The sequence below is a fragment of the Canis lupus genome, chromosome 1 (assembly GCF_011100685.1).
Source record: "Canis lupus familiaris isolate Mischka breed German Shepherd chromosome 1, alternate assembly UU_Cfam_GSD_1.0, whole genome shotgun sequence".
Classification (NCBI taxonomy): domain Eukaryota; kingdom Metazoa; phylum Chordata; class Mammalia; order Carnivora; family Canidae; genus Canis; species Canis lupus.
In genome coordinates this window covers 57509730-57534043 of record NC_049222.1, presented here as the reverse complement: position 1 = coordinate 57534043, position 24314 = coordinate 57509730, and the positions used below count along the sequence as shown (strand labels likewise).

General features: G+C 39.5%; 2 protein-coding genes across 11 annotated transcripts in view; one reads left to right on the top strand and one right to left on the bottom strand.

Moving 5' to 3' along the window:
* TRAPPC3L (trafficking protein particle complex 3 like) overlaps positions 1-24314 on the top strand; it is a 65074-nt gene that overhangs the window by 5869 nt on the left and 34891 nt on the right. For 4 of the 6 annotated variants that reach the window (XM_038526627.1, XM_038526625.1, XM_038526626.1 and 1 more), the window contains one exon: positions 22409-22605. In XM_038526627.1, coding sequence (XP_038382555.1) covers positions 22564-22605 — 42 coding nt within the window. In that variant the 5' untranslated portion in view covers positions 22409-22563. Of the gene's footprint in view, positions 1-20459; positions 20918-22408; positions 22606-24314 lie in introns of all 6 variants that reach the window. The other 2 variants (XM_038526624.1, XM_038526630.1) reach the window with 2 other exon arrangements.
* The window catches only part of CALHM4 (calcium homeostasis modulator family member 4), a 55053-nt gene continuing 33201 nt past the window's right edge, over positions 2463-24314 (bottom strand). For 2 of the 5 annotated variants that reach the window (XM_038526617.1, XM_038526618.1), the window contains one exon: positions 2463-3463. In XM_038526617.1, the coding sequence (XP_038382545.1) occupies positions 3077-3463 (387 nt within the window). In that variant the 3' untranslated portion in view covers positions 2463-3076. Of the gene's footprint in view, positions 3464-5784; positions 5870-7484; positions 8304-24314 lie in introns of those variants that run through there. The other 3 variants (XM_038526619.1, XM_038526616.1, XM_038526615.1) reach the window with 3 other exon arrangements.

Below are 24314 nucleotides of genomic sequence, written 5' to 3'. Positions count from 1 at the left end.
TTATATTGCTACACTTTATATTTTGAGGTAGCAAATAACTACCTAGTCTTGCATTTGGAAGGCCTTTGGTTGACTGTGGTATTTCAAAGTTTTAAAGTTAATGTGATTTTCCTTTGTGCTAAAAAAAAAATGCAAAAAGCACTTTGGAAATCCACATTGTTGTTTCTTATTACGATCCTGCATTTGTGTTTTTTAATGGAATTGGAGATTGAGAACAGAGGAAGGAGACAAAGAAGGTAAATATAAGTTTGATTCTGCAATTCAGCTTTGGAAAACATAAAGAAAGCTGAGTTAAACACATCTAAACATTGAGATTATATTTGTCTCCTAGAAAGGAGGCAGCTTAGATTGTGGTGAGGGTCTGGGGGAAGCTGACAAAGTTGAAGTTAGGAAATGAGCAGGTCTGTGTGTATGCCAAGCCATAGCATTTGATGTAGTAGCCAAGATCATTTGGTAACGAAATATAAGGTAGTATTAGCATATAATTGATTATATGTCTTTAAATTATATAAATCCATTAGGCATAAAGGGGAAGAAGTACAATATTCCTAATGGAAAAGTTTTGTCTAACTGGCTGTAGAACAAAAGAATATTCTGAACAAACATACACACACAGATGGAAATATGATTTGTTTAATTGGAAATAGTGTACAATGAAATACTAGAGATGTGATCTGCCCTTCAAATGTTCACATAGTTGCTATAAAGCTCTTTGAAGCCGTGTAGAGAAACCAAAGAATACTTTAATCCTTTGCTAGAAAGCTGTGTGGAAGATTATGATTACGTGATTTAGAATATAAACTGTGTATGTCATACTCTGAAGGAGTTTGATGTAGAAAGGGCTTCCAGAATCTAGTAAAAAGAAAGTTTCCTGGTGTTAGTGTGTATAAGCAACAATTATCTTCTTTCTGGTGATGTAATGCTTTAACTTTATATACTCTTTGATGTTTCTGTTAACTGAAAATCTTATTGGAGAGTATTTACTGTGCTATAATCCCCAGAAACTAATAAAATAATTCTGAACATGGTATAAAGTGTTGATTGAACTATTCTGTCCCAATACAGAGGAGTTTCAAAAATTCCCAGATAAATAGAGTGATAGAATTTTAGTGCTGGAGGAGACTGGAGAACAAAGTGGACATGACCTTCCGTATTTACACAGCTCATTTACATCAGAGCCAGATGAGGACCCTAATTAGCTTCCACAACTTCTGTTTTCTTAAGGATCCCTCTTGTGGGGCACCTGGGTGGCTCAGTGGTTGAGTGTCTGGTTTTGGCCCAGGTCATGATCCTGAGGTCCTGGGATCCAGTTCTGCATCAGGCTTTCCGCAGGGAGCCTGCATCTCCCTCTGCCTATGTCTCTGCCTCTGCGTGTGTGTATCTTTCATGAATAAATAAATAAAATCTTAAAAAAAAAATGACGATCCCTCTTGTCATGTCAGTCATGTCAGTCCTTGGCTACTTGAAAAAGTTCAGTACATGAATATTCTTTTGAAAGTGGAATGTCAGCAAATGTTTTTAGAAGAAGAATTGAACTCAGTGATAATTTCCTTCTAATGGAGACAACCTGGGCCTACTACTATTCCAGAAGATTGTATACATATGGACCTGTATACATTTAAACATGAACATAAACATCTTAATGGATTTAAAATGCACCTCAAGAATACATTTGCTTCAGTTCCTTGCCCTACAACAGGTAAGGTATCATTAACTATATTTTATAGATGAAGTGATTGAGTCCCAGAGAGACTAGCTGACTTGTCCATTAAGTAATGGTGAAGGAGAGACGGATCTCCTGTCATCGCAAAGTACTACACTAGGCATCTCTTATAAATTTTTTTTAAAAAATGGTCTTCAAATTCATTTTCTATTGGTTTCCATGAAGTTTGTAGAACCCATAATTTCACACAGAATAGACTCTTTCTTCCACAATTGTGTAAAAGTAGATTACTAAGTGATTATATTTCAGTTACTCAAGTTCTCTGGTCTCCTTGAAAGTGAATCTTGAACATCAGCATGACAATTGATGGTCCATTACCCAGTAAGCAGCCATGATTTTGGTTTTAAAAGACACATGAAAGCTCTCATTTTGCTTGTTTTAGCCAATGAACCAGTTGCTTAAGTGAATGTGACAAACATCAGGCACAAGATACTACATATATCAGAAATAATCAGGATAAATTAGAAACTTTCAGATATTAGAGGTGTAGCGTCACAGAGAAGAGTCAGGCAGGTCTCCCCTTTTGGAGTTTTAGATAATGGGTATATACAAATATAGATGGCAGTCTCATTTCCCCAAATGGATTTTGAGTGCAAGGGTGCAAATTGATAATGAAAAGGCATGGATAGTGTCTCTACAGTAGAGCATAGAAGGGAAAATTTCTAGAATAAACTTCTTATGTTATGGCTATAAAAATGTTCCTAGTGTGGAGGTGCTACCAATAACATTTATGATACTAATGATGATAGAATAATGCATCATCTTCCCCTGGTTATGGCAGAATTGACACAAGACCTTGCATGGGCTTCTACCGTACATGTTACCAGTTTAGAAAGGGCTTTTAGTATAGGTGCTGCCAAAGCGAGCACAGAAAGGGCTTTTCATCCTGTTGCCAAAAGGTCAGATATTTAAGATCAAAGGAAATTAGAGAGTAATGGAAAACATGGAACACAGAAAAAGTAACGTGTGTTGGCACTTATTTTAGGAAAGGCACTATGCTGAGCACTTAGCTTATATTAACACCTTTAATCCTCACAACAGCTCTATGAGGTAGCCGTTATGTGCAGGTAACAAGATGGTGCTCAAAAATACTATTTTTCATACAGCTAACTGAGTAACAACCGAGATTCCAATTCTGATATGACTTCAAGATCCATATTGTTTTCATTAAGCCAATATTAAACCAATATCATTGGCACAATGATCAGATAAACGGATTTTGGAAATAACACCTTGAATGGACTCAGTCAAACAAATCTCAGGAGAGAAAAAGGTGAAGAGATTACTTTGAAACTCCATCATCACAAAAATAAAGCATCTGTTAAGCAAACTGAATTGTGAGAGGCGCCATAATCAAGGTTTTAATTCAATACCTTCAGGTTTGCTTTCCTCATTATCCTCATCCACCCTGTCTCCAAGGAAGCTATAGCGACCTTGCAAGTCCTCACCCATGCAGAAAAGACTGGGTGCTGAAATATCTCTCCAGTCCTGACATGAAGGAATACGGATGTGTTTGACATCTTCCTTTCCAGGAATAAAGCCAAAGAGTTTCTTTATGCGCTGCATGATGATGAGCCGTGAATGCTGCTCTGCAGCTTGTTCAAAGAGCTCCCTCTCGTTGTGCAGGTGGTTGGTCCAGTAGCAGTGCTGCAGAGAGGTGAGGGGGGAGCAGCACCTCGCCAAGCAGCAGGACACGAGGATAGCGATGGTTGCCAAGGTGATCAAAATCCAGCCCAGCATCTTGATATAGTTATTTAAATAAAAAACAGAAAACATCAATATAGTAATTATCAAGGAACAGGCACAGTAAGAGGGATTCTTACGTAACTGAGAAGTGGGTAAGAAATTTGTTTTTCTAGTCTTTAAAATACTAACAAGGTGCTGATTGCTTGATACGGATATAGGCATGATGGAGAGACTAAACCCAACCATTTTAATTTGGTTTGGGGCCTATTAAGGATATTGACCAGTTAACTTAGAATGGATTAGAAGTCCTGTCCTTGAAGTGGCAGATGCTATAACCCACCAAATTACTCTTATGTAAGGTACAATAAACTATATTTAACTCCCCTCTCTCCCAACCATTAGGTAGGTACAGGTCAAGCATCCTTTGGGTTCTTAACAACTATTTGGTAATGATTGTGATGAAAATGATGATACGATAGATAATAATGGTAGCTTCCTAAGTGCCTTCTTAATAATGTGCTAACAAGTGTTCATTAATATTTCTTCCTGAACTGCTCTTCCCTTTTATTTTTTTTGTGACCAGAGATGACTTTTATGTCCCTAAATGGAAAGCACTTTATTATTTTCCTTTTCATTTCCCTCCTCCTTCAAATAGTTATTGGCTGACCAGTTTAATGATTCATTTTTGAAATATACTTAGAAGGGAAAATTAGCCATATTTTATTTGCAATTATTTAGTGTCCTCTTTGAAAGATTGATGTAAATGGCTGTTTTCGGGCAGCCCGAGTGGCTCAGCGGTTTAGCACCGCCTTCAGTCCAGGGTCTGATCCTGGAGACCCGGGATTGAGTCCCACATCGGGCTCCCTGCATAGAGCCTGCTTCTCCCTATGCCTGTGTCTGTGTTTCTCTGTATCTCTCATGGGTAAATAAATAAAATCTTTAAAAATAATAATAAAATAAATGGCTGTTTTCTAGTCTTGGAACTCTTTTTTTTTAAATGATTTTTTAAAGATTTTATTTATTTATTTATGAGAGACACAGAAAGGCAGAGACATAGAGGGAGAAGCAGGCTCCCTAGGGATTAAGGATCCTAGGATCACTACAGGAGCCAGAGGCAGATGCTCAACCACTGAGCCACTCAGGCGCCCTAATAATTCTTTTTTTCCCAATCGTTAGCAATTATTATGTAAAGTGAGAGAGGCAAGTTCCACACCGATAAGGAAGCCAGCAGGAGGCAGCCACAGTCTGGGAGGTGAAGGTCTCTCCCACAGCTTGTGATTCTCCAGCAGACCTGGAATTACCAGGGTGAGCACAGCAGGGGAGCTGCACTCAATGGAGGCTAAAACCTACAAAGTGACACAGCAATTTAACTTGAGAGAGGCCAGCACAGTGGAGGAAAGGCCATCTGAGATGCCCATTAATTATCAGCCATCATTTATTGAGTACCTGGTTGACCTCTCACCATGTTCTATACATGGTGGTTGGTTATGAGGACTTAGATGTGAATACATTTAAGATACATTCACCCTTTCCACAGTCTTTCAACCAAAGGAGGAAGACAAAATAGCAAGCCAAGAAATATAGTTAAATATGATAGTTTTTTTTTATACCAGTAAGCACAATGGGAAAGAAATGAACTCACTTAATGAGGAGAAGTATCAGGGAGTACTTCCCAGAGGAGATGATGTTCAGACTTAAATATTAAGGAGCAGTTCACCAGATGCAAGAAATTAAGAGTTCTGATAAAAGCTGATAAGAAAAATAAGAGCATGAAGAATTGGGAGAACCTCAAGAAGTTTGTGCTCACAGGTCATAGGAGTCCTGTGGAAAAGTCAGGAGCCAGACGCTGAAGGACTTTGTATGCCCTGACAAGAATTTGGGTTTGTGACTGGGCCAGTAGGAAATCATTCAGGAACTTTATATAGGGTCTGGGGACAGTGATCATAATTCGATTCACATTTAGAAAGATAATTTTGGCATGGCTGTAGAAAGTTGACTGAAATTGGATAAAACTATGTCAGGAAGCTATTTTAGAATGACGTATGGGCAGAGAAGGGGTTTGAACTTTATAGGACCTTGTGGTCAACTCAGAAAAATCAAACAGAAAAATCAAACAGAAAAAACAGTGTATACTTCTCAAATGAGACTGAAGTTCAAGGTAGTCGTGAAATGTGGCTTGGTACAATGGAAACAGTATGACCTTTGAATATCTCTCTCAGCCCTTTATTAGCTCTGTGAGCTTATAAAAGTTACATAAACTCTTTAATCTTTGCTTTCCTCATCTGTAAAATGGGATTGATTATAGCTCTCTCTTAAGATTCTGAAGGTTAGAATTAAAAATGAAATATTTGTACAGTATATGATAAACATCTTACTAAATATTAGTTTTGTGGTCGCTGATCCAAAGAAGTCCACTGGCTGATGGCACTCAGAACCATAAAACTGTCTTTTCACGTAAGTCTGTGTAATAAATAAGGTATTTTATTTTCACTTTAAGAAAATCTTACCAGTGTGTAATAGATCTTAGTTTTTCTTGAGCAAGAACATTTTTGCAAGTTAAAATGGTCCCATTAATTATTTGACGTTTCACCTATCCTCACATAGCTCCCTCCTCTATCCGAGTTCTAGGGCTAGTATAAAAGGTTGAGGCACAGCATACCTTAATGGGATTTCTAACTTTGCTTCAATCAGGCCATATGCAACACTTGAGTATTCTGTGTGTTGATAGTAATTTTTTTCAACAAAATAGCACTAGCACTTCTAAATTTTAATAGCTAAAAAAGTGATGGGTCAAAAATGTGTATGCCTTTGCAATAAATAGTTTAAAAATAATGTATTTCTATTGTACTGCAGTGGTTTGCCAATGTGTTTTTATCCTCAAATCCCTCACAGAGAGCGATGAATGCCAATGATTCTTTCTGTATTGACAAAATGCACTTTTACAGTTCTTTTTTTTTTAAGATTTTATTTTTTATTTATTCATGAGAGACATAGATTGAGAGAGAGAGGCAGAGACACAGGCAGAGGGAGAAGCAGGCTCCATGCATGGAGCCTGAAGTGGGACTCGATTTCAGGTCCCCAGGATCAGGCCCTGGGTAGAAGGCGGCGCTAAACCACTGAGCCACCTGGGCTGCCGTATAGTTCTTAAATTTAACCTGTAAGTGCAGTAGATACAGGCCTTTTCTCTGCCTCATCCCACCCCCTCATGTAAACTTGTCTAAGGACATTAAATTTAGAGCCATCGCTGGGATTTATTTTGATCATTATTAAGCTTCCTATAATTTTAGGTAAAATGTTAATACACAAGAATGAATATTTCAGAATATCCAAGATGGAATGAAATGATACACTATATGGTAATAATAATTTTAATGACGATATCTAAGATGTATTGTTTTTTAACATGGATTGTAGACACAATGCTGAGCCTTTTAGATATATTAGCTCATTTATTACTTCAACCTTATGTGGTAGGCCCTATTAATATCTCTATTTGCAAATTGAACACCAATAAAAAATAAATGTATATTAAAAAATAGTGAAAGGGAATTAAGGAGAAAGGAGAAAAAATGAGTGGGAAATATCAGAAAGGGAGACAGAACATGAAAGACTCCTAACTCTGGGAAACGAACTAGGGGTGGTAGAAGGGGAGGTGGGCGGAGGGTGGGGGTGACTGGGTGATGGGCACTGAGGTGGGCACTTGATGGGATGAGCACTGGGTGTTATTCTATATGTTGGCAAATTGAACACCAATAAAAAATAAATTTATTAAAAAAAGTAAAAAAAATTTCTATTTTACAGCAAAGAAAAGTAAAGCGTGGTTAAGTTATATAACTTGCTCAAGGTTTTGCAGGTTAATAAAAGGCAAAGCAAGATTCAAACACAGGTCTGCTGACTCCAAAGCCCAACATCCTAACCATATGTATAGAGCCACTCAGTAGAAATCACTTTGATAAATGGCATCAAGATTGTGTTGTATATTCGGATACTATGAGAAGTAGTAGGAATGTGTAATGTCTCCAATGGCTGCAGTTAAGATGGGATAGCATCGCAAGAAAAAAAATCAAGAACTTACTTGTGACTGGAATCTGTGCAGAAGAGCAACTTCATCTCTTGCCAGGATCATGTCAGATGGAGCTGATTTGGGACATGGAAACCCAGCTAGGATCTCTTTTCGTTTGCTGGCACTGACATTGTCAAACACTGGGTAATGATCCACAGATGCGAATTCACTTGCTGCGCATTCATAGTAGGTGCCTGTCAGCAGGGTGACAGCCAGCCATGTTAATGGGGCAACAAGTGCCCTCCCAGTGATGCTGAAGAACCGAAGACAAGCCAGCTTGCGCTCCAGGGGGCTGATTCTCCGGTGTGAAGGGGCACAGCTGCAGCAGTATTCACTGGTCATTGTCCACATCTGGCTTCTCAGAGCATAGCCAGCAACCAGAAGGATCAAGGCTGGGATGACTAGAAACGCAGAACCATAGTAGAAATTTTTTCCAACCTGACAGGGACAACTGAATGTGAAAGAAGAGAAAAGCTGTTGCCCACCAATAGTCAAAGCAGCAATGAGAGAATTGATAAATGTCCCACTTCTCTGCAGGGAAGATACGATATTGTTGAGAGTTCGGCTCATCGTTGGGAAGCTCTGAAACAAATGGCCCTTTCTGATCATTAGACTCTACAGCTATAACCATTTTATGGGATCTTACTGGTTTAACTGGCTGTGTCAAGCGACTGAACATCCTTATATGTTTAAAGGATTCTAGCATCTTTCCTTGTGTACTTTGTGAATCCTGAACTAATAAATGCCCTTCGGCTTACAGCTGGAAGAAACTAGAGAGATTAATCTGGTACGAGTGACAGGAAACACTTCTGCAGTATATCTTCCTGCTAAAAAGAGAATGACCTGCTTTGCAAAGCAATCTGCTGCCATCTTTCCATGTGCTGCTGTGTGTGACACAACGTGCTCAGCACCAGCAAATAGAACATTGGGAGCAAAACAGAGAACATTCTTACCCTGTACTAGACCAGGATTTAGTTACCATCAAATTATGATATAAGAACAACAGAAATTATCAAATAATAGAGCAATCCAAACATTAGGGCTGTCTGGAACATCCAAAACCTAAGAGTTCTGTCAGAAGATCCCAAAAGCTTTCCTCAAAAGGACAAGAGTTGGGTACCCATAAATCCAAATCACAACAAAAACATTCCAACTTTGCATTAAAATGCATTTGTATTGATGGAATATAATATATTAATGTCTGGCTTTATAAGTTAATTTGCAAATTTGGGTTTATATGGTATCTTTTTGTTACATGAAAATATGATACTTAGGTATTAATAAAGTTATATCTATAGAAAGAAGTAAAATGATCAAATATATAAGGTGTTTTCTATATTTAATCAGAAAATATTTATTGTATAACTTCTATGCAAAAGGCACTGGACTAGGCTTGGTTGGGCTAATAAAAAGTGAATAAGATACAAATTTCTCAAACTCTCAACTGGGTGTTGTTAAATATGTAATTAGTGAATTGAAGCATAATGCTGAGGAATTCACCCGAAGTACAGTATAAAAAGAAAAGAAATAAAATACTATATTTTAAAAACCAATTCAACGAACTAGAAGTCAGACTAAGCAACTCTATAACAGGACTTCCAGAAGGAAGAAATGGGATAGGCAGAGAAACAATGTTTCAAGAGAAGTAACAGAGTTTTGCAGAATCAAAGAAAGTTCTCATATCAGAAGAGTGTTAGATGTTCTGAGCAGCGTGAATGAAGACAAATCTACATATAAAAACACCATAGTAAAACTGCAGAGTGTGAAAAATGAAGAGATACTATTAAAAGCTACCAGAAGGGGATGCCTGGGTGGCTGAGTGGTTGAGCTTCTGCCTTTGGCTCAGTGTGTGATCTCCGGTCCGGGGATTGAGTCCCACATCGGGTTCTTGCAGGGAGCCTGCTTCTCCCTCTGTCTATGTCTCTGCCTCTCTCTGTGTGTCTCTCATGAATAAATAAATAAAATCTTTATTTACCAGACCAGAGGCAGTATCTTCAAAATGCTTAGTACCAGATACACTATCACTCAAGACAGAACAAAATAAAGATACATATGTTAATTTTAAAAAGAGATACAGAGGGGAGGAGCAAGATGGCGGAAGAGTAGGGTCCCCAAATCACCTGTCTCCACCAAATTACCTAGAAAACCTTCAAATTATCCTGAAAATCTATCAATTCGGCCTGAGATTTAAAGAGAGAACACCTGGAATGCTACAGTGAGAGGAGTTCACGCATCTATCAAGGTAGGAAGACGGGGAAAAAGAAATAAAGGAACAAAGGCCTCCAAGGGGGAGGGGCCCCGCGAGGAGCCGGGCTGAGGCCGGGGCGAGTGTCCCCAGGACAGGAGAGCCCCGTCCCGGAGGAGCAGGAGCTGCACCGACCTTCCCGGCGGAAAGGGGCTCGTGGGGAGTTGGAGCAGGACCCAGGAGGGCGAGGATGCCCTCGGGCTCCCGGGGACAGTAACAGACACCTGCGCCCCGGGAGAGTGCGCCGAGCTCCCTAAGGGCTGCAGCGCGCACGGCCGGACCCGGAGCAGCTCGGGGGGGCTCGGGGGCGGCTCGGCGGAGGGGGCTGCGGGGCGGGAGCAGCTCGGGGGGCTCGGGCGGAGGAAGAGGCTCCGCGGAGGGGGCTGCGCGGTTCCAGGAGCAGCTCGGAGGGGCTCGGGCGGCAGCTCCGCGGAGGGGGTTGCGCGGCGGCGGCCCGGGAGCGCGAATCCAACAGCGCAGGCTCCGGAGCACAGGGCGCCGGGACACAGCCCAGGATCCCGCCTCCCCCGGGACAGGCAGAGGCCGGGAGGGCCCAGGACAGCGAGGACGCTCCTGCCCCAGCTGAGCAGATCAGCGGCCCCGCCCCGGAGCCTCCAGGCCCTGCAGACGGAGTTCCTGCCGGAGCTGAACCCAGGTTTCCAGAGCTGCCCCGCCACTGGGGCTGCTCCTCCTGCGGCCTCACGGGGTAAACAACCCCCACTGAGCCCTGCACCAGGCAGGGGCACAGCAGCTCCCCCAACTGCTAACACCTGAAAATCAGCACAACAGGCCCCTCCCCCAGAAGACCAGCTAGACGGACAAGTTCCAGGAGAAGCCAAGGGACTTAAAGTACACAGAATCAGAAGATACTCCCCGGTGGTTCTTTTTTTGTTTTGTTTTGTTTTTGTTTTTGTTTTTGTTTTGTTTTGCTTTTTGATTTGTTTCCTTCCCCCACCCCCTTTTTTTCTCCTTTCTTTTTCTTTCTCTTTTTCTTCTTTTTTTTTTTTTTCGTTTTTTTTTTCCTTCCCCTTTTTTTCTCTTTCTCTTTTCTTTCCTTCTTTCTCTCCTCTCTTTTTCTCTTTTTCCCAATACAACTTGCTTTTGGCCACTCTGCACTGAGCAAAATGACTAGAAGGAAAACCTCACCTCAAAAGAAAGAATCAGAAACAGTCCTCTCTCCCACAGAGTTACAAAATCTGGATTACAATTCAATGTCAGAAAGCCAATTCAGAAGCACTATTATACAGCTACTGGTGGCTCTAGAAAAAAGTATAAAGGACTCAAGAGACTTCATGACTGCAGAATTTAGAGCTAATCAGGCAGAAATTAAAAATCAATTGAATGAGATGCAATCCAAACTAGAAGTCCTAACGACGAGGGTTAACGAGGTGGAAGAACGAGTGAGTGACATAGAAGACAAGTTGATAGCAAAGAGGGAAACTGAGGAAAAAAGAGACAAACAATTAAAAGACCATGAAGATAGATTAAGGGAAATAAACGACAGCCTGAGAAAGAAAAACCTACGTTTAATTGGGGTTCTCGAGGGCGCCGAAAGGGACAGAGGGCCAGAATATGTATTTGAACAAATTCTAGCTGAAAACTTTCCTAATCTGGGAAGGGAAACAGGCATTCAGATCCAGGAAATAGAGAGATCCCCCCCTAAAATCAATAAAAACTGTTCAACATCTCGACATTTAATAGTGAAGCTTGCAAATTCCAAAGATAAAGAGAAGATCCTTAAAGCAGCAAGAGACAAGAAATCCCTGACTTTTATGGGGAGGAGTATTAGGGTAACAGCAGACCTCTCCACAGAGACCTGGCAGGCCAGAAAGGGCTGGCAGGATATATTCAGGGTCCTAAATGAGAAGAACATGCAACCAAGAATACTTTATCCAGCAAGGCTCTCATTCAAAATGGAAGGAGAGATAAAGAGCTTCCAAGACAGGCAGCAACTAAAAGAATATGTGACCTCCAAACCAGCTCTGCAAGAAATTTTAAGGGGGACTCTCAAAATTCCCCTTTAAGAAGAAGTTCAGTGGAACAGTCCACAAAAACAAGGACTGAATAGATATCATGATGACACTAAACTCATATCTCTCAATAGTAACTCTGAATGTGAACGGGCTTAATGACCCCATCAAAAGGCGCAGGGTTTCAGACTGGATAAAAAAGCAGGACCCATCTATTTGCTGTCTACAAGAGACTCATTTTAGACAGAAGGACACCTACAGCCTGAAAATAAAAGGTTGGAGAACCATTTACCATTCGAATGGTCCTCAAAAGAAAGCAGGGGTAGCCCTCCTTATATCAGATAAACTAAAATTTACCCCAAAGACTGTAGTGAGAGATGAAGAGGGACACTATATCATACTTAAAGGATCTATTCAACAAGAGGACTTAACAATCCTCAATATATATGCCCCGAATGTGGGAGCTGCCAAATATATAAATCAATTATTAACCAAAGTGAAGAAATACTTAGATAATAATACACTTATACTTGGTGACTTCAATCTAGCTCTTTCTATACTCGATAGGTCTTCTAAGCACAACATCTCCAAAGAAACGAGAGCTTTAAATGATACACTGGACCAGATGAATTTCACAGATATCTACAGAACTTTACATCCAAACTCAACTGAATACACATTCTTCTCAAGTGCACATGGAACTTTCTCCAGAATAGAGCACATATTGGGTCACAAATCGGGTCTGAACCAATACCAAAAGATTGGGATCGTCCCCTGCATATTCTCAGACCATAATGCCTTGAAATTAGAACTAAATCACAACAAGAAGTTTGGAAGGACCTCAAACACGTGGAGGTTAAGGATCATCCTGCTAAAAGATAAAAGGGTCAACCAGGAAATTAAGGAAGAATTAAAAAGATTCATGGAAACTAATGAGAATGAAGATACAACCATTCAAAATCTTTGGGATGCAGCAAAAGCAGTCCTGAGGGGGAAATACATCGCAAAACAAGCATCCATTCAAAAACTGGAAAGAACTCAAATACAAAAGCTAACCTTACACATAAAGGAGCTAGAGAGGAAACAGCAGATAGATCCTACACCCAAGAGAAGAAGGGAGTTAATAAAGATTCGAGCAGAACTCAACGAAATCGAGACCAGAAGAACTGTGGAACAGATCAACAGAACCAGGAGTTGGTTCTTTGAAAGAATTAATAAGATAGATAAACCATTAGCCAGCCTTATTAAAAAGAAGAGAGAGAAGACTCAAATTAATAAAATCATGAATGAGAAAGGAGAGATCACTACCAACACCAAGGAAATACAAACGATTTTAAAAACATATTATGAACAGCTATACGCCAATAAATTAGGCAATCTAGAAGAAATGGACGCATTCCTGGAAAGCCACAAACTACCAAAACTGGAACAGGAAGAAATAGAAAACCTGAACAGGCCAATAACCAGGGAGGAAATTGAAGCAGTCATCAAAAACCTCCCAAGACACAAGAGTCCAGGGCCAGATGGCTTCCCAGGGGAATTTTATCAAACGTTTAAGGAAGAAACCATACCTATTCTCCTAAAGCTGTTTGGAAAGATAGAAAGAGATGGAGTACTTCCAAATTCGTTCTATGAGGCCAGCATCACCTTAATTCCAAAACCAGACAAAGACCCCACCAAAAAGGAGAATTACAGACCAATATCCCTGATGAACATGGATGCAAAAATTCTCAACAAGATACTGGCCAATAGGATCCAACAGTACATTAAGAAAATTATTCACCATGACCAAGTAGGATTTATCCCTGGGACACAAGGCTGGTTCAACACCCGTAAAACAATCAATGTGATTCATCATATCAGCAAGAGAAAAACCAAGAACCATATGATCCTCTCATTGGATGCAGAGAAAGCATTTGACAAAATACAGCATCCATTCCTGATCAAAACTCTTCAGAGTGTAGGGATAGAGGGAACATTCCTCGACATCTTAAAAGCCATCTATGAAAAGCCCACAGCAAATATCATTCTCAATGGGGAAGCACTGGGAGCCTTTCCCCTAAGATCAGGAACAAGACAGGGATGTCCACTCTCACCACTGCTGTTCAACATAGTACTGGAAGTCCTAGCCTCAGCAATCAGACAACAAAAAGACATTAAATGCATTCAAATTGGCAAAGAAGAAGTCAAACTCTCCCTCTTCGCCGATGACATGATACTCTACATAGAAAACCCAAAAGTCTCCACCCCAAGATTGCTAGAACTCATACAGCAATTCGGTAGCGTGGCAGGATACAAAATCAATGCCCAGAAATCAGTGGCATTTCTATACACTAACAATGAGACTGAAGAAAGAGAAATTAAGGAGTCAATCCCATTTACAATTGCACCCAAAAGCATAAGATACCTAGGAATAAACCTAACCAAAGATGTAAAGGATCTATACCCTCAAAACTATAGAACACTTCTGAAAGAAATTGAGGAAGACACAAAGAGATGGAAAAATATTCCATGCTCATGGATTGGCAGAATTAATATTGTGAAAATGTCAATGTTACCCAGGGCAATATACACGTTTAATGCAATCCCTATCAAAATACCATGGACTTTCTTCAGAGAGTTAGAACAAATTATTTTAAGATTTGTGTGGAATCAGAAAAGACCCCGAATAGCCAGGGGAATTTTAAAAAAGAAAACCATATCTGGGGGCATCACAATGCCAGATTTCAGGTTGTACTACAAAGCTGTGGTCATCAAGACAGTGTGGTACTGGCACAAAAACAGACACATAGATCAATGGAACAGAATAGAGAATCCAGAAGTGGACCCTGAACTTTATGGGCAACTAATATTCGATAAAGGAGGAAAGACTATCCATTGGAAGAAAGACAGTCTCTTCAATAAATGGTGCTGGGAAAATTGGACATCCACATGCAGAAGAATGAAACTAGACCACTCTCTTTCACCATACACAAAGATAAGCTCAAAATGGATGAAAGATCTAAATGTGAGACAAGATTCCATCAAAATCCTAGAGAAGAACACAGGCAACACCCTTTTTGAACTCGGCCATAGTAACTTCTTGCAAGATACATCCACGAAGGCAAAAGAAACAAAAGCAAAAATGAACTATTGGGACTTCATCAAGATAAGAAGCTTCTGCACAGCAAAGGATACAGTCAACAAAACTCAAAGACAACCTACAGAATGGGAGAAGATATTTGCAAATGACATATCAGATAAAGGGCTAGTTTCCAAGATCTATAAAGAACTTATTAAACTCAACACCAAAGAAACAAACAATCCAATCATGAAATGGGCAAAAGACATGAAGAGAAATCTCACAGAGGAAGACATAGACATGGCCAACATGCATATGAGAAAATGCTCTGCATCACTTGCCATCAGGGAAATACAAATCAAAACCACAATGAGATACCACCTCACACCGGTGAGAATGGGGCAAATTAACAAGGCAGGAAACAACAAATGTTGGAGGGGATGCGGAGAAAAGGGAACCCTCTTACACTGTTGGTGGGAATGTGAACTGGTGCAGCCACTCTGGAAAACTGTGTGGAGGTTCCTCAAACAGTTAAAAATATACCTGCCCTACGACCCAGCAATTGCACTGTTGGGGATTTACCCCAAAGATACAAATGCAATGAAACGCCGGGACACCTGCACCCCGATGTTTCTAGCAGCAATGGCCACGATAGCCAAACTGTGGAAGGAGCCTCGGTGTCCATTGAAAGATGAATGGATAAAGAAGATGTGGTTTATGTATACAATGGAATATTACTCAGCTATTAGAAATGACAAATACCCACCATTTGCTTCAACGTGGATGGAACTGGAGGGTATTATGCTGAGTGAAGTAGTCAGTCGGAGAAGGACAAACATTATATGTTCTCATTCATTTGGGGAATATAAATAATAGTGAAAGGGAATATAAGGGAAGGGAGAAGAAATGTGTGGGAAATATCAGAATGGGAGACAGAACGTAAAGACTTCTAACTCTGGGAAACGAACTAGGGGTGGTAGAAGGGGAGGAGGGCGGGGGGTGGGAGTGAATGGGTGACGGGCACTGGGGGTTATTCTGTATGTTAGTAAATTGAACACCAATAAAAAATAAATTAAAAAAAAAGAGATACATAAAGGCTAAGGGAATTTACCACTCACAGGAACTCATAAAGAGCATTATTAAAGGATATATTTCAACAAGGAGAAAAATTAACTCTAAGGAATGACATAGGACAAAAAATAATTATGAGTACAAATATGATATTTTTAAGTTATTTTCTTTAATCATTAGCTGTGGAAAGGATTACTTTTTACTTTAACAGGTGGAACTAAGGCAATACATGGTTATGATATGACATCAGTATGCAATAGCTAAAATTAAGAAGACTGACCATATCAAATGTTGCTGAAGTTTGCAGAATAACTGGAACTCTTTTTCTTTTTTTTTTTTTTAAGGTTTATTTATTTTAGAGAGAGAAAGAGTGTGGCAGGGAGGGGCAGAGGGAGCAGGAGAGAGACACTCAAGCAGACTCCACACTGAGCATGGAGCCCAACTTGGGGCTTGATCTCATGACCTTGAGATCATGACCTGAGCCAAAATCAAGAGTTGGATGCTTAACCAACTGAGCCACCCAGGCACTCCCAGAGTAACTACAACTCTTATATACTGATAGCGGGAATGTAAAATGGGATATTTTTGGAAAATTGTCAGTTTCTTTAAAAGTTTACTATGTACCCACTATATATGGTACAGTCATTTGTCTCCTAGGTACTTGCTCAAGAGAAATGAAAGTATAAGTCCACACAAAAAATTGCACTTGAACGTCCACAGTAGCTTTATTTATAATAGCTACAAACCAGAAACAACACAAATGTCCATCAACAGGTGAGTAGATCAACAAACTGTTATATATCCATATGATGAATACTACTTGGTAAGATAAAATGAATAAACTATTGATTTATACAATAAGAAGAATGCATTGAAAAGAATTTTCTGAATTAAAGAATTTAAGCAAAGAAGTACATAATGTATGACTCTATATAAAATTCTAAAAATGCAAATTCATCAATACAGACAGAGAATAGGCCAGTGCTTGCCTAGGGAATAGAGGAGGAGGAGTAAGAAGAGAGAGTACCAAAGGGCCTTAGAAAACTTTCAAAGGTTGTATCAATTTGTACTGATGGGGTTTTAATTTATGGAGGTGATTGAGTGATGACACGGAGAAGCCAATGCCATTGATAGGAGATTTCTTATTTTCATTTACGAAGAGAAGAGGGCATGCCAGGCCACAAGGGGAAGCATCAGGTTTGGTCAAGAGGCAGAAAGGAAGACAGAAGAGCCTCGGCCAGAGCTTTTATTGGGGTTTCCATAGTAAAGGCAAGGTAAGGCAGGGGAAACAGCCTAGGATTGGCTAGTTTAAATAATTCTGGTGGGCTTTGGGGCATAAGGGCTGTCACTGCTTGTCTAGTACCTGGTCCTGGGTTGATCTAGAGCAGGGGAAATATTGACTTGGTGTGTGAGAGGTAGATAAGAAGATGTTCCGGGTCTGATCACATGGGAGATATTAACCGCTTTGCCTGTTAGTGTGACCCTGTAATTAATGGATGCCAAATAGACAAAGAATCTAAGATAACATAGCTGAAACAAGGGTAATGGAAATGTTAATTATGTTGATTAATTTGATGGCTTTGGGGTTTATATGTATGCCAAAACTCATCAAATTTTATTTTATTTTTAAAATATTTTATTTATTTATTCATGAGAGACACATAGAGAGAGGCAGAGACACAGGCAGAGGGAGAAGCAGGCTCCATGCAGGGAGTCCAATGCAGGACTCGATCCCAGGACTCCAGGATCACTCCCTGGGCCAAAGGCAGATGCTTAACCGCTGAACCACCCAGGCGTCCCAAGACTCATCAAATTTTAAATCAATTCATATCTCATTAAAGCAGCAAAATTGTAAGCATAATTATTAAATACTTGAAATATAGGGTATAGATCATTCAAAAGCAGGAAATTAAAAGGGAATATTAACAGAAAAAGAGACTGTAAAGAAAGGGAAAATGATGGTAAAAAGAAAACACAAAATAACGGTAAAAATGAGACCAAACACATCAAAATCACATATAAAAAAATTTAAATACCTAATAATTACTGTGGGCTTAGGGACATGTCAGGCACAGTTATAAGAACTATGATGAGGGATCCCTGGGTGGCGCAGCGGTTTAGCACCTGCCTTTGGCCCAGGGCGCGATCCTGGAGACCCAGGATCGAATCCCGCATCGGGCTCCCTGCATGGAGCCTGCTTCTCCCTCTGCCTGTGTCTCTGCCTCTCTCTCTCTCTCTCTCTCTCTCTCTCTGTGACTATCATGAATAAATAAATAAAATCTTTAAAAAAAAAAAAAAGAACTATGATGAGATACTAATATCATCCTCAACTGGTTTACAGATGAGAATGTTATCCTCAACTTGCTTACAGGTAAGAACTTATTTTCATGAAAAGATTCAGGAAATTGCACAGGGCCATACAGAGATGGGTAAACTTAGCTCCAGAGTTATTAAAAAAATAGAGTCATACTGCTTACAAGGGACACACCAAAAACTAGACCACACACAAAGCATGAGAAATAAAGGCACTGAAATCTATATAACTGGGAATAATGATATTAAAAGAAGGCAAAACTGAACCCAAGGCAACAAGTGTCAAAAGGGCTAATTTGGGACACTCCATCATAATAAAAGGAACAATCCATTATGAAGATAGAGCAATTGTCAACTTGTATGTCTGTGTATGTAGTATCCCATCACAGTATTTCCATTCCATTTCATTAGTAATGTCCAATAATGAAGAAACAGATGAATCAACTGCAGAAACAGAATGCTGTAGACGAGGGGTTGACCATCTAAGGCTCATAGACAAAACTGGCCAACTGCCTGTTTTCTTCGACTTGAGTTAAGAATGGTTTCTACATCTTAACACAGTTGGATGTAACAAAAAATTTGTTTAGTATTTTATAACATGTGAAACTGCATGAGATTCAAATCTCCATGTTTACAAATAAAGTTTTATTGGCACACAGGCACACCTGTTCCTGCTTTCCCATCACAATAGCAGAGTTGAGTGGTTGTGACAGAGTCCATATGTTTGTAGAACTTAAAACACCTACGCTCTGGGCCTTCTCAGAAGAAGTTTGCTAATCTCATCTAGAAAGGCTGTGAAAATAAATGAGCTAGAGTGACAGCCATGGATATGGATAAACCTTAACAAATAACTGGGAAGAAAAAATGCAAGCTGTAGGATATGTACAGTATGATAAATTATGTCATTTTAAAACAAACTGATGGGGCATCTGGGTGGCTCAGCAGTTGGGCATCTGCCTTCAGCTCAGGTTGTGATCCCGGGGTCCTGGGATTGAGTCCTGCATTGGGTTCCCCATAGGGAGCCTGCTTCTCCGTCTGCCTATGTCTCTGCCTCTCTCTGTGTGTCTCTCATGAATAAATACATAAAATATTTTAAAAAATAAAATAAAATGAAATGATACTACATATTCTTTGCAGTTACTAACATATAGAGAATTTTAAAACATATATAGAAATAATAAATATCAAGTTCTATGTAGTGGTGACCACTGAGGAGGACAGAATAGAATTAAAGAGGGTGCTGGCTATTTCAACTGGATCAGCATTGCTTTATTGCTTACAACAAGACCTCAAGTATATCTAGCAACTTGTTCCATGGAACGTGGTAGTAAAAACCACATTTTCCTTGTGTTTATAATTTCATATTTTAAAAGTCCATGTAATGGAACATACGGGAAGTGAGGAAGAGAGAAGGAAATTGTAGACCAGTGTTTCAGGGAACAACGCAAGAAAGGATGGAGCACTGATAAATGAGAAGTCACTATTGGAGTATCAAAGTCTTGCCGTAAAGGAGTTTCTTGATGACAAATTCTTAATTTTTTATCGTTGTTTACAGTCAAAAGAACTAATGACTTCCTCAGGGGTCCTGTGTGTAACTCGTCAGTAATTGTGAATGATTACATCTATGATGGATCAATTTTCTTTGGGGTGTTACAACCAAATGGTCTTTTTGTTAAAGATAGCTTGCTGTCACCTGTCTATCCAACATATTAAATGTCTACTTGTCAGCGGAGACCCAGAGGCTCCCTGGCTGAGGACGTGCTGGCACACGGATAGGGAAATCAGATCTGACAGCTAGAGCAGTCCTCAGAGGGCTGGGGTGCTGAACATATTATCACTCATTTTATGTAAAGAAGTGTGGTTAAAATAAATGCGAAAGGCAGCTTTAAATAGAAAAAGAAATTGCAAAAAGGTAAGACACTCCTGAAGCAGATGTGATGGCTGTGTCTGATAGTTTGTGGGCAATCTCAGAGGACGATGACACAGCTGATGATGGATCAGTAGGGGTTCCCCTCTGTCAGCACCTCCGCAGTCTACTCAGCTGCCCAGGTACCTCCCAAGGGACCACTCTCGGGGACTGGCTCAGTTCATCGCTTCCTTGGGCTGGTCGGTTTGCAGTGCCCTATGATGCCATCGACCATTGCATCATTCTCCCAACCCTGGCTCCAAGTCTGTCCTAGGCTACCAAAAGAACTCTTAATAAAAGAGGAAAAGCTCCTCCTCTGCATTATTTTGAAATGATTCTTCTTCCCAGTTCACTGCCAAGACAGAAATTATCTACCAGCTACCTGTTTGAAACATACCCTTTGTACTTTCTTCTATTTAAGGGAAGAACGTGAAGAAAAGAAAGAGCCTGGGGCACACCAGCCTGCCTTAGATCATAAAGGCCACTGAAGGTTGGTGGGTTTCAGATTCTGGGACACAATCCAGTGTCCCAGCACCACCGGCTGCAGCTGTGTTCGTGCAGGCTGTGCCTCTCGTGCAGGAACGCCAGGCAGGGACTCCTTCCTCAAGCCTCATGGTCCTGGGTGAAAGGGCAGGAGAGAGGGGAAGGCCTGGCAGTCCAGAGGAAGAGCTGGCTTGTCCCAATGTGCCCACGATGTCCTGAATCCTCAAGGTGGCCGTGATGTTTCCACACCACAGTCATTAGAGTTCAGTGAAACGGATTCCTGGACCACCACTCTCCACGCACCAAGCACACAGGCCTGTGCTGTTTTTCTCAGGACTCAGCACTGCCCCCACACTAGGCTCAGCAGCGTGCTCTCACCAAGCCTTCGTAGCCATTGTGAGTCCACCTCTAAATTATTTTGCTCTAACATAAGAGTGTGTACAGTAGAAAAAAATGTTTGATTTGGAGTCAGAAACTTGAGCCTAAATCCTTCCTTGTTGCCAACTCTCCAGCGGCTTTGAACAAATTTCTAATTTCTTAACGTGACTTTTAGATTCTTATCCTAGGACATGGCAATCAATTACAGATGGTAATTGAATTAGAGGGAGATAAAGTGAAAACCATGTTTTAAATTGTAAGCTTTACATAAATATAAGGTGGTGTTAATCCACCACCAAAAAGCACCCTTCGCCCCCCTACACCACCACCCAGCAAAACTGACTTTTCCTGGGAATAGTCATGGAATACAGGCATTAATAGGAATACCCTAAATATTGTGGAACCCCATTCAATATACACACGAGAAAAAACTACAGTAATTAGTGTTTCTATGGTGCATTATAATGTGTTTTATAGCACACATTATCTCTTTGATACTCACAATTATTCTGTGAGGTGGATATTATTATTGCCTTTTTGCAAATGTGGAAACTGAGCCATAGAGCAATAAAATAGCTTGTCCAAAGTCACTCAGCCAGTAAATGGTAGAACTGCAGCTCAGCCTGAGACTTCCAAATTCTCCTAGGCTCTTTCAACTCCACCACACTCTTTCAAAGTAGTGAGTAGTCTGTCTTTATACTATATACTTTATACTTGCTATACTTTATAGCAAGAATTTTCGAGAACATACAGGGCTCATTGACTCAGATGTTAAGAAGTAGGAAACTACTTTCTTTAAATTGAGTTTTAGGCTTCTGTTTCTGGAACAGTTTTGATCCTCCACACCCTGCAGCTGTCAAGATGAGGGAGTTTCTCGTTTTAACTTTAAATATGTATACTCCTACTTAAATAAAGAGAGGCTTCAGGAGCTAATATCTCAGGGACTACAAAAGAAAGCTGAGGGCTTGCTTTCTCTGCCAAAATCATTATACATTATTCAACTGTAGAACACTCATTTAGAGCAACAGTTTCACGACAAAAAATACTAATACCCCCAAATCCATCATTCCTTAAAACTGCTGCTTATGAAAACAAAAGTACCAAATATATTTGAATTTGGTAATCATGAAAGATGGGGGTGTGCGATACCTATTAGAGTTGTTGATTAGGTTTGAACCCAAGGGGTAGTACCTACAGATTGCTGATCCTGTCTCGAATTCACACAACAATCAATACAAAGACTGAATAATGCTAACAGTGAGATCTGTCTTGGATTGTGAAGGTTTCTGTTTGTGATTTTAGAACAATGCCTTGGCATGAGAGCAAAACACCACTCTTATATCCCTTGGGCTAAAGAATTTTCAGTAGCTGGTGCTTCTTATCTGACTTCCCACTATCAGCTTTTATGCCTCTAGATTACAACTTGTTCTCACCAGTGAAGCAATATTTGATCCGTGGCAAGAAACGTGCCTATAAGACAGTCCTGCTCATGATTGTTTTCCTCTACAGCCCAGCCAGGAGCAACAGCAGTAGGGTGCAGAAGTAGCACTCGTCTCAAAGCAAGAAGGAACTTGCAAAAAACGGAAGGACAGAGATTGATATGCCTCTAAGGTAAAAACCAGTGAAAAGAAATCGAAGATCACATTCTCCATCTATCAAGCACTATGTCTCGCCCTGCACACAGAAGACCAGAATACCATAAAATCGTAAGGTCTTTTTATAAATATATTCTCAAAGAAGGTTTTCTTCTACTTCAAGGAAAATGTTTTCTTGAATGATTTCTGATTTATTTTAAATGGTGACACTTATACATAGACTTTTTTTTTTTCAGTGGAGCAAAGGTGTGTTTAGTAGAGTGGATCATAAAAGACACCTCTGGGAACAGTACAATGATCTCTAACACACTGTGACAAAATAATTGATCCTTTATACATATTTTAGGGTTTTCTTTTGTGACTAATTAGCTCTATAAAGGGTCAAATTTATCTTTTGTGTCTGATAGAAAATATAAAAAGATGAAGCAATTCTTTGTATTTCTTACTTCAGAACTAGGAAATGAAATGTATGTGAAATATATATAAAATAGTGATTGTGTGTTAAATTAAGGGGAATAAATCAGCAAAAAAACCTCAGCATTAAAAGATTGCCTTTAGAAATATATTTCCTTGTCTCAAATGTAAGTATCTATTACTATAATTTGATATGTGCTATTAACCTTTCTGTATATTCCAAGCTCAGAGTTATTTTCAAAACTTAGTTGTTTGCAGATTAGTTTTGGATAAATATTCTTTTATAATCCTCTCATTAGAAATTGCAGATGTGAAAATTTATCATTAAATTAAAGCTCTTTTAATTATTTAAGGAAACTGATGAGCATTGAATAAAATTAGGTAATTTCAGTTATGGGTACTTAGAGTTGTATGATTAACTGGCACATCCCAAATGGGAATGCTTGTAGATACCCCCTCTGGTATTCTGGGATCTTGACTTATTTTTATGTGAGGCTCTGAAATACTAAAAGATTTTGTAGAGTTGAGATATTGTACCTAAATCACTTCATTTATGTGTCAGTTAAAACACACTTTTATCCTAATATATCCAAAACCTCAAATAATTAATGGTGTTCTGTTTTTTATATGTGAAAATGACTTTTTATTGTTTTATGAACTATGTCAAATTTTATGTTGACATTTTCTGTGACCAGTAGTATGGATTTGAGACCTACTGGACATGTAGTTTAAGGAATCACCTTTTACTAGGATGCAGAATGGAAAATGGGCCTCATGGGTGTTGAACTTAAAATTCAGCTACGAGTCAACTGTAGTGACTACTCACCCATCAGAATAAGCGAGAAAGAGGAAGAAGAAAATGCCATGATTTCAGTTTGGTTATATTATAAATGGGCACAATGTTGAGGCTCTGGCATATGAGTAGGGTGTAATTTCATTTCCTGTTACCTCTTGGTCAAATTCTTCTATTTTTCTTGCTAGTGGCAACAACCACATTATTCTCTCTGTCTCTCCTTCACCTTTGCTTATTTTTATGCTGTGGTCTTAACCACATAGCATAATTTGTCTTCCGTGGTGGCTCCTTATTTGTTGAGAAGATACTTCATGTATAATTTACAGACATTTCTTATAGTGTATGATCAAGTTTTTCAAGTTAAATAAGAACAGAATTAAAATTGAATACATTGTGACTCTTTAGTGATTTAACAATATTTATGTTAAAATCACTTGCTTTACATTTCTTCTTTTCTAGTAGAAATATTAATGTACTTATTATTTTCCTATACCTGATTCATATAGATTAGTCCTTGATGTAATGTCAATTAGTGTATATAATGTACATTCTACGCACACTTATGACATTTTGATTTATATTTTCAGTGTAAATTATATCCACATATGGACTT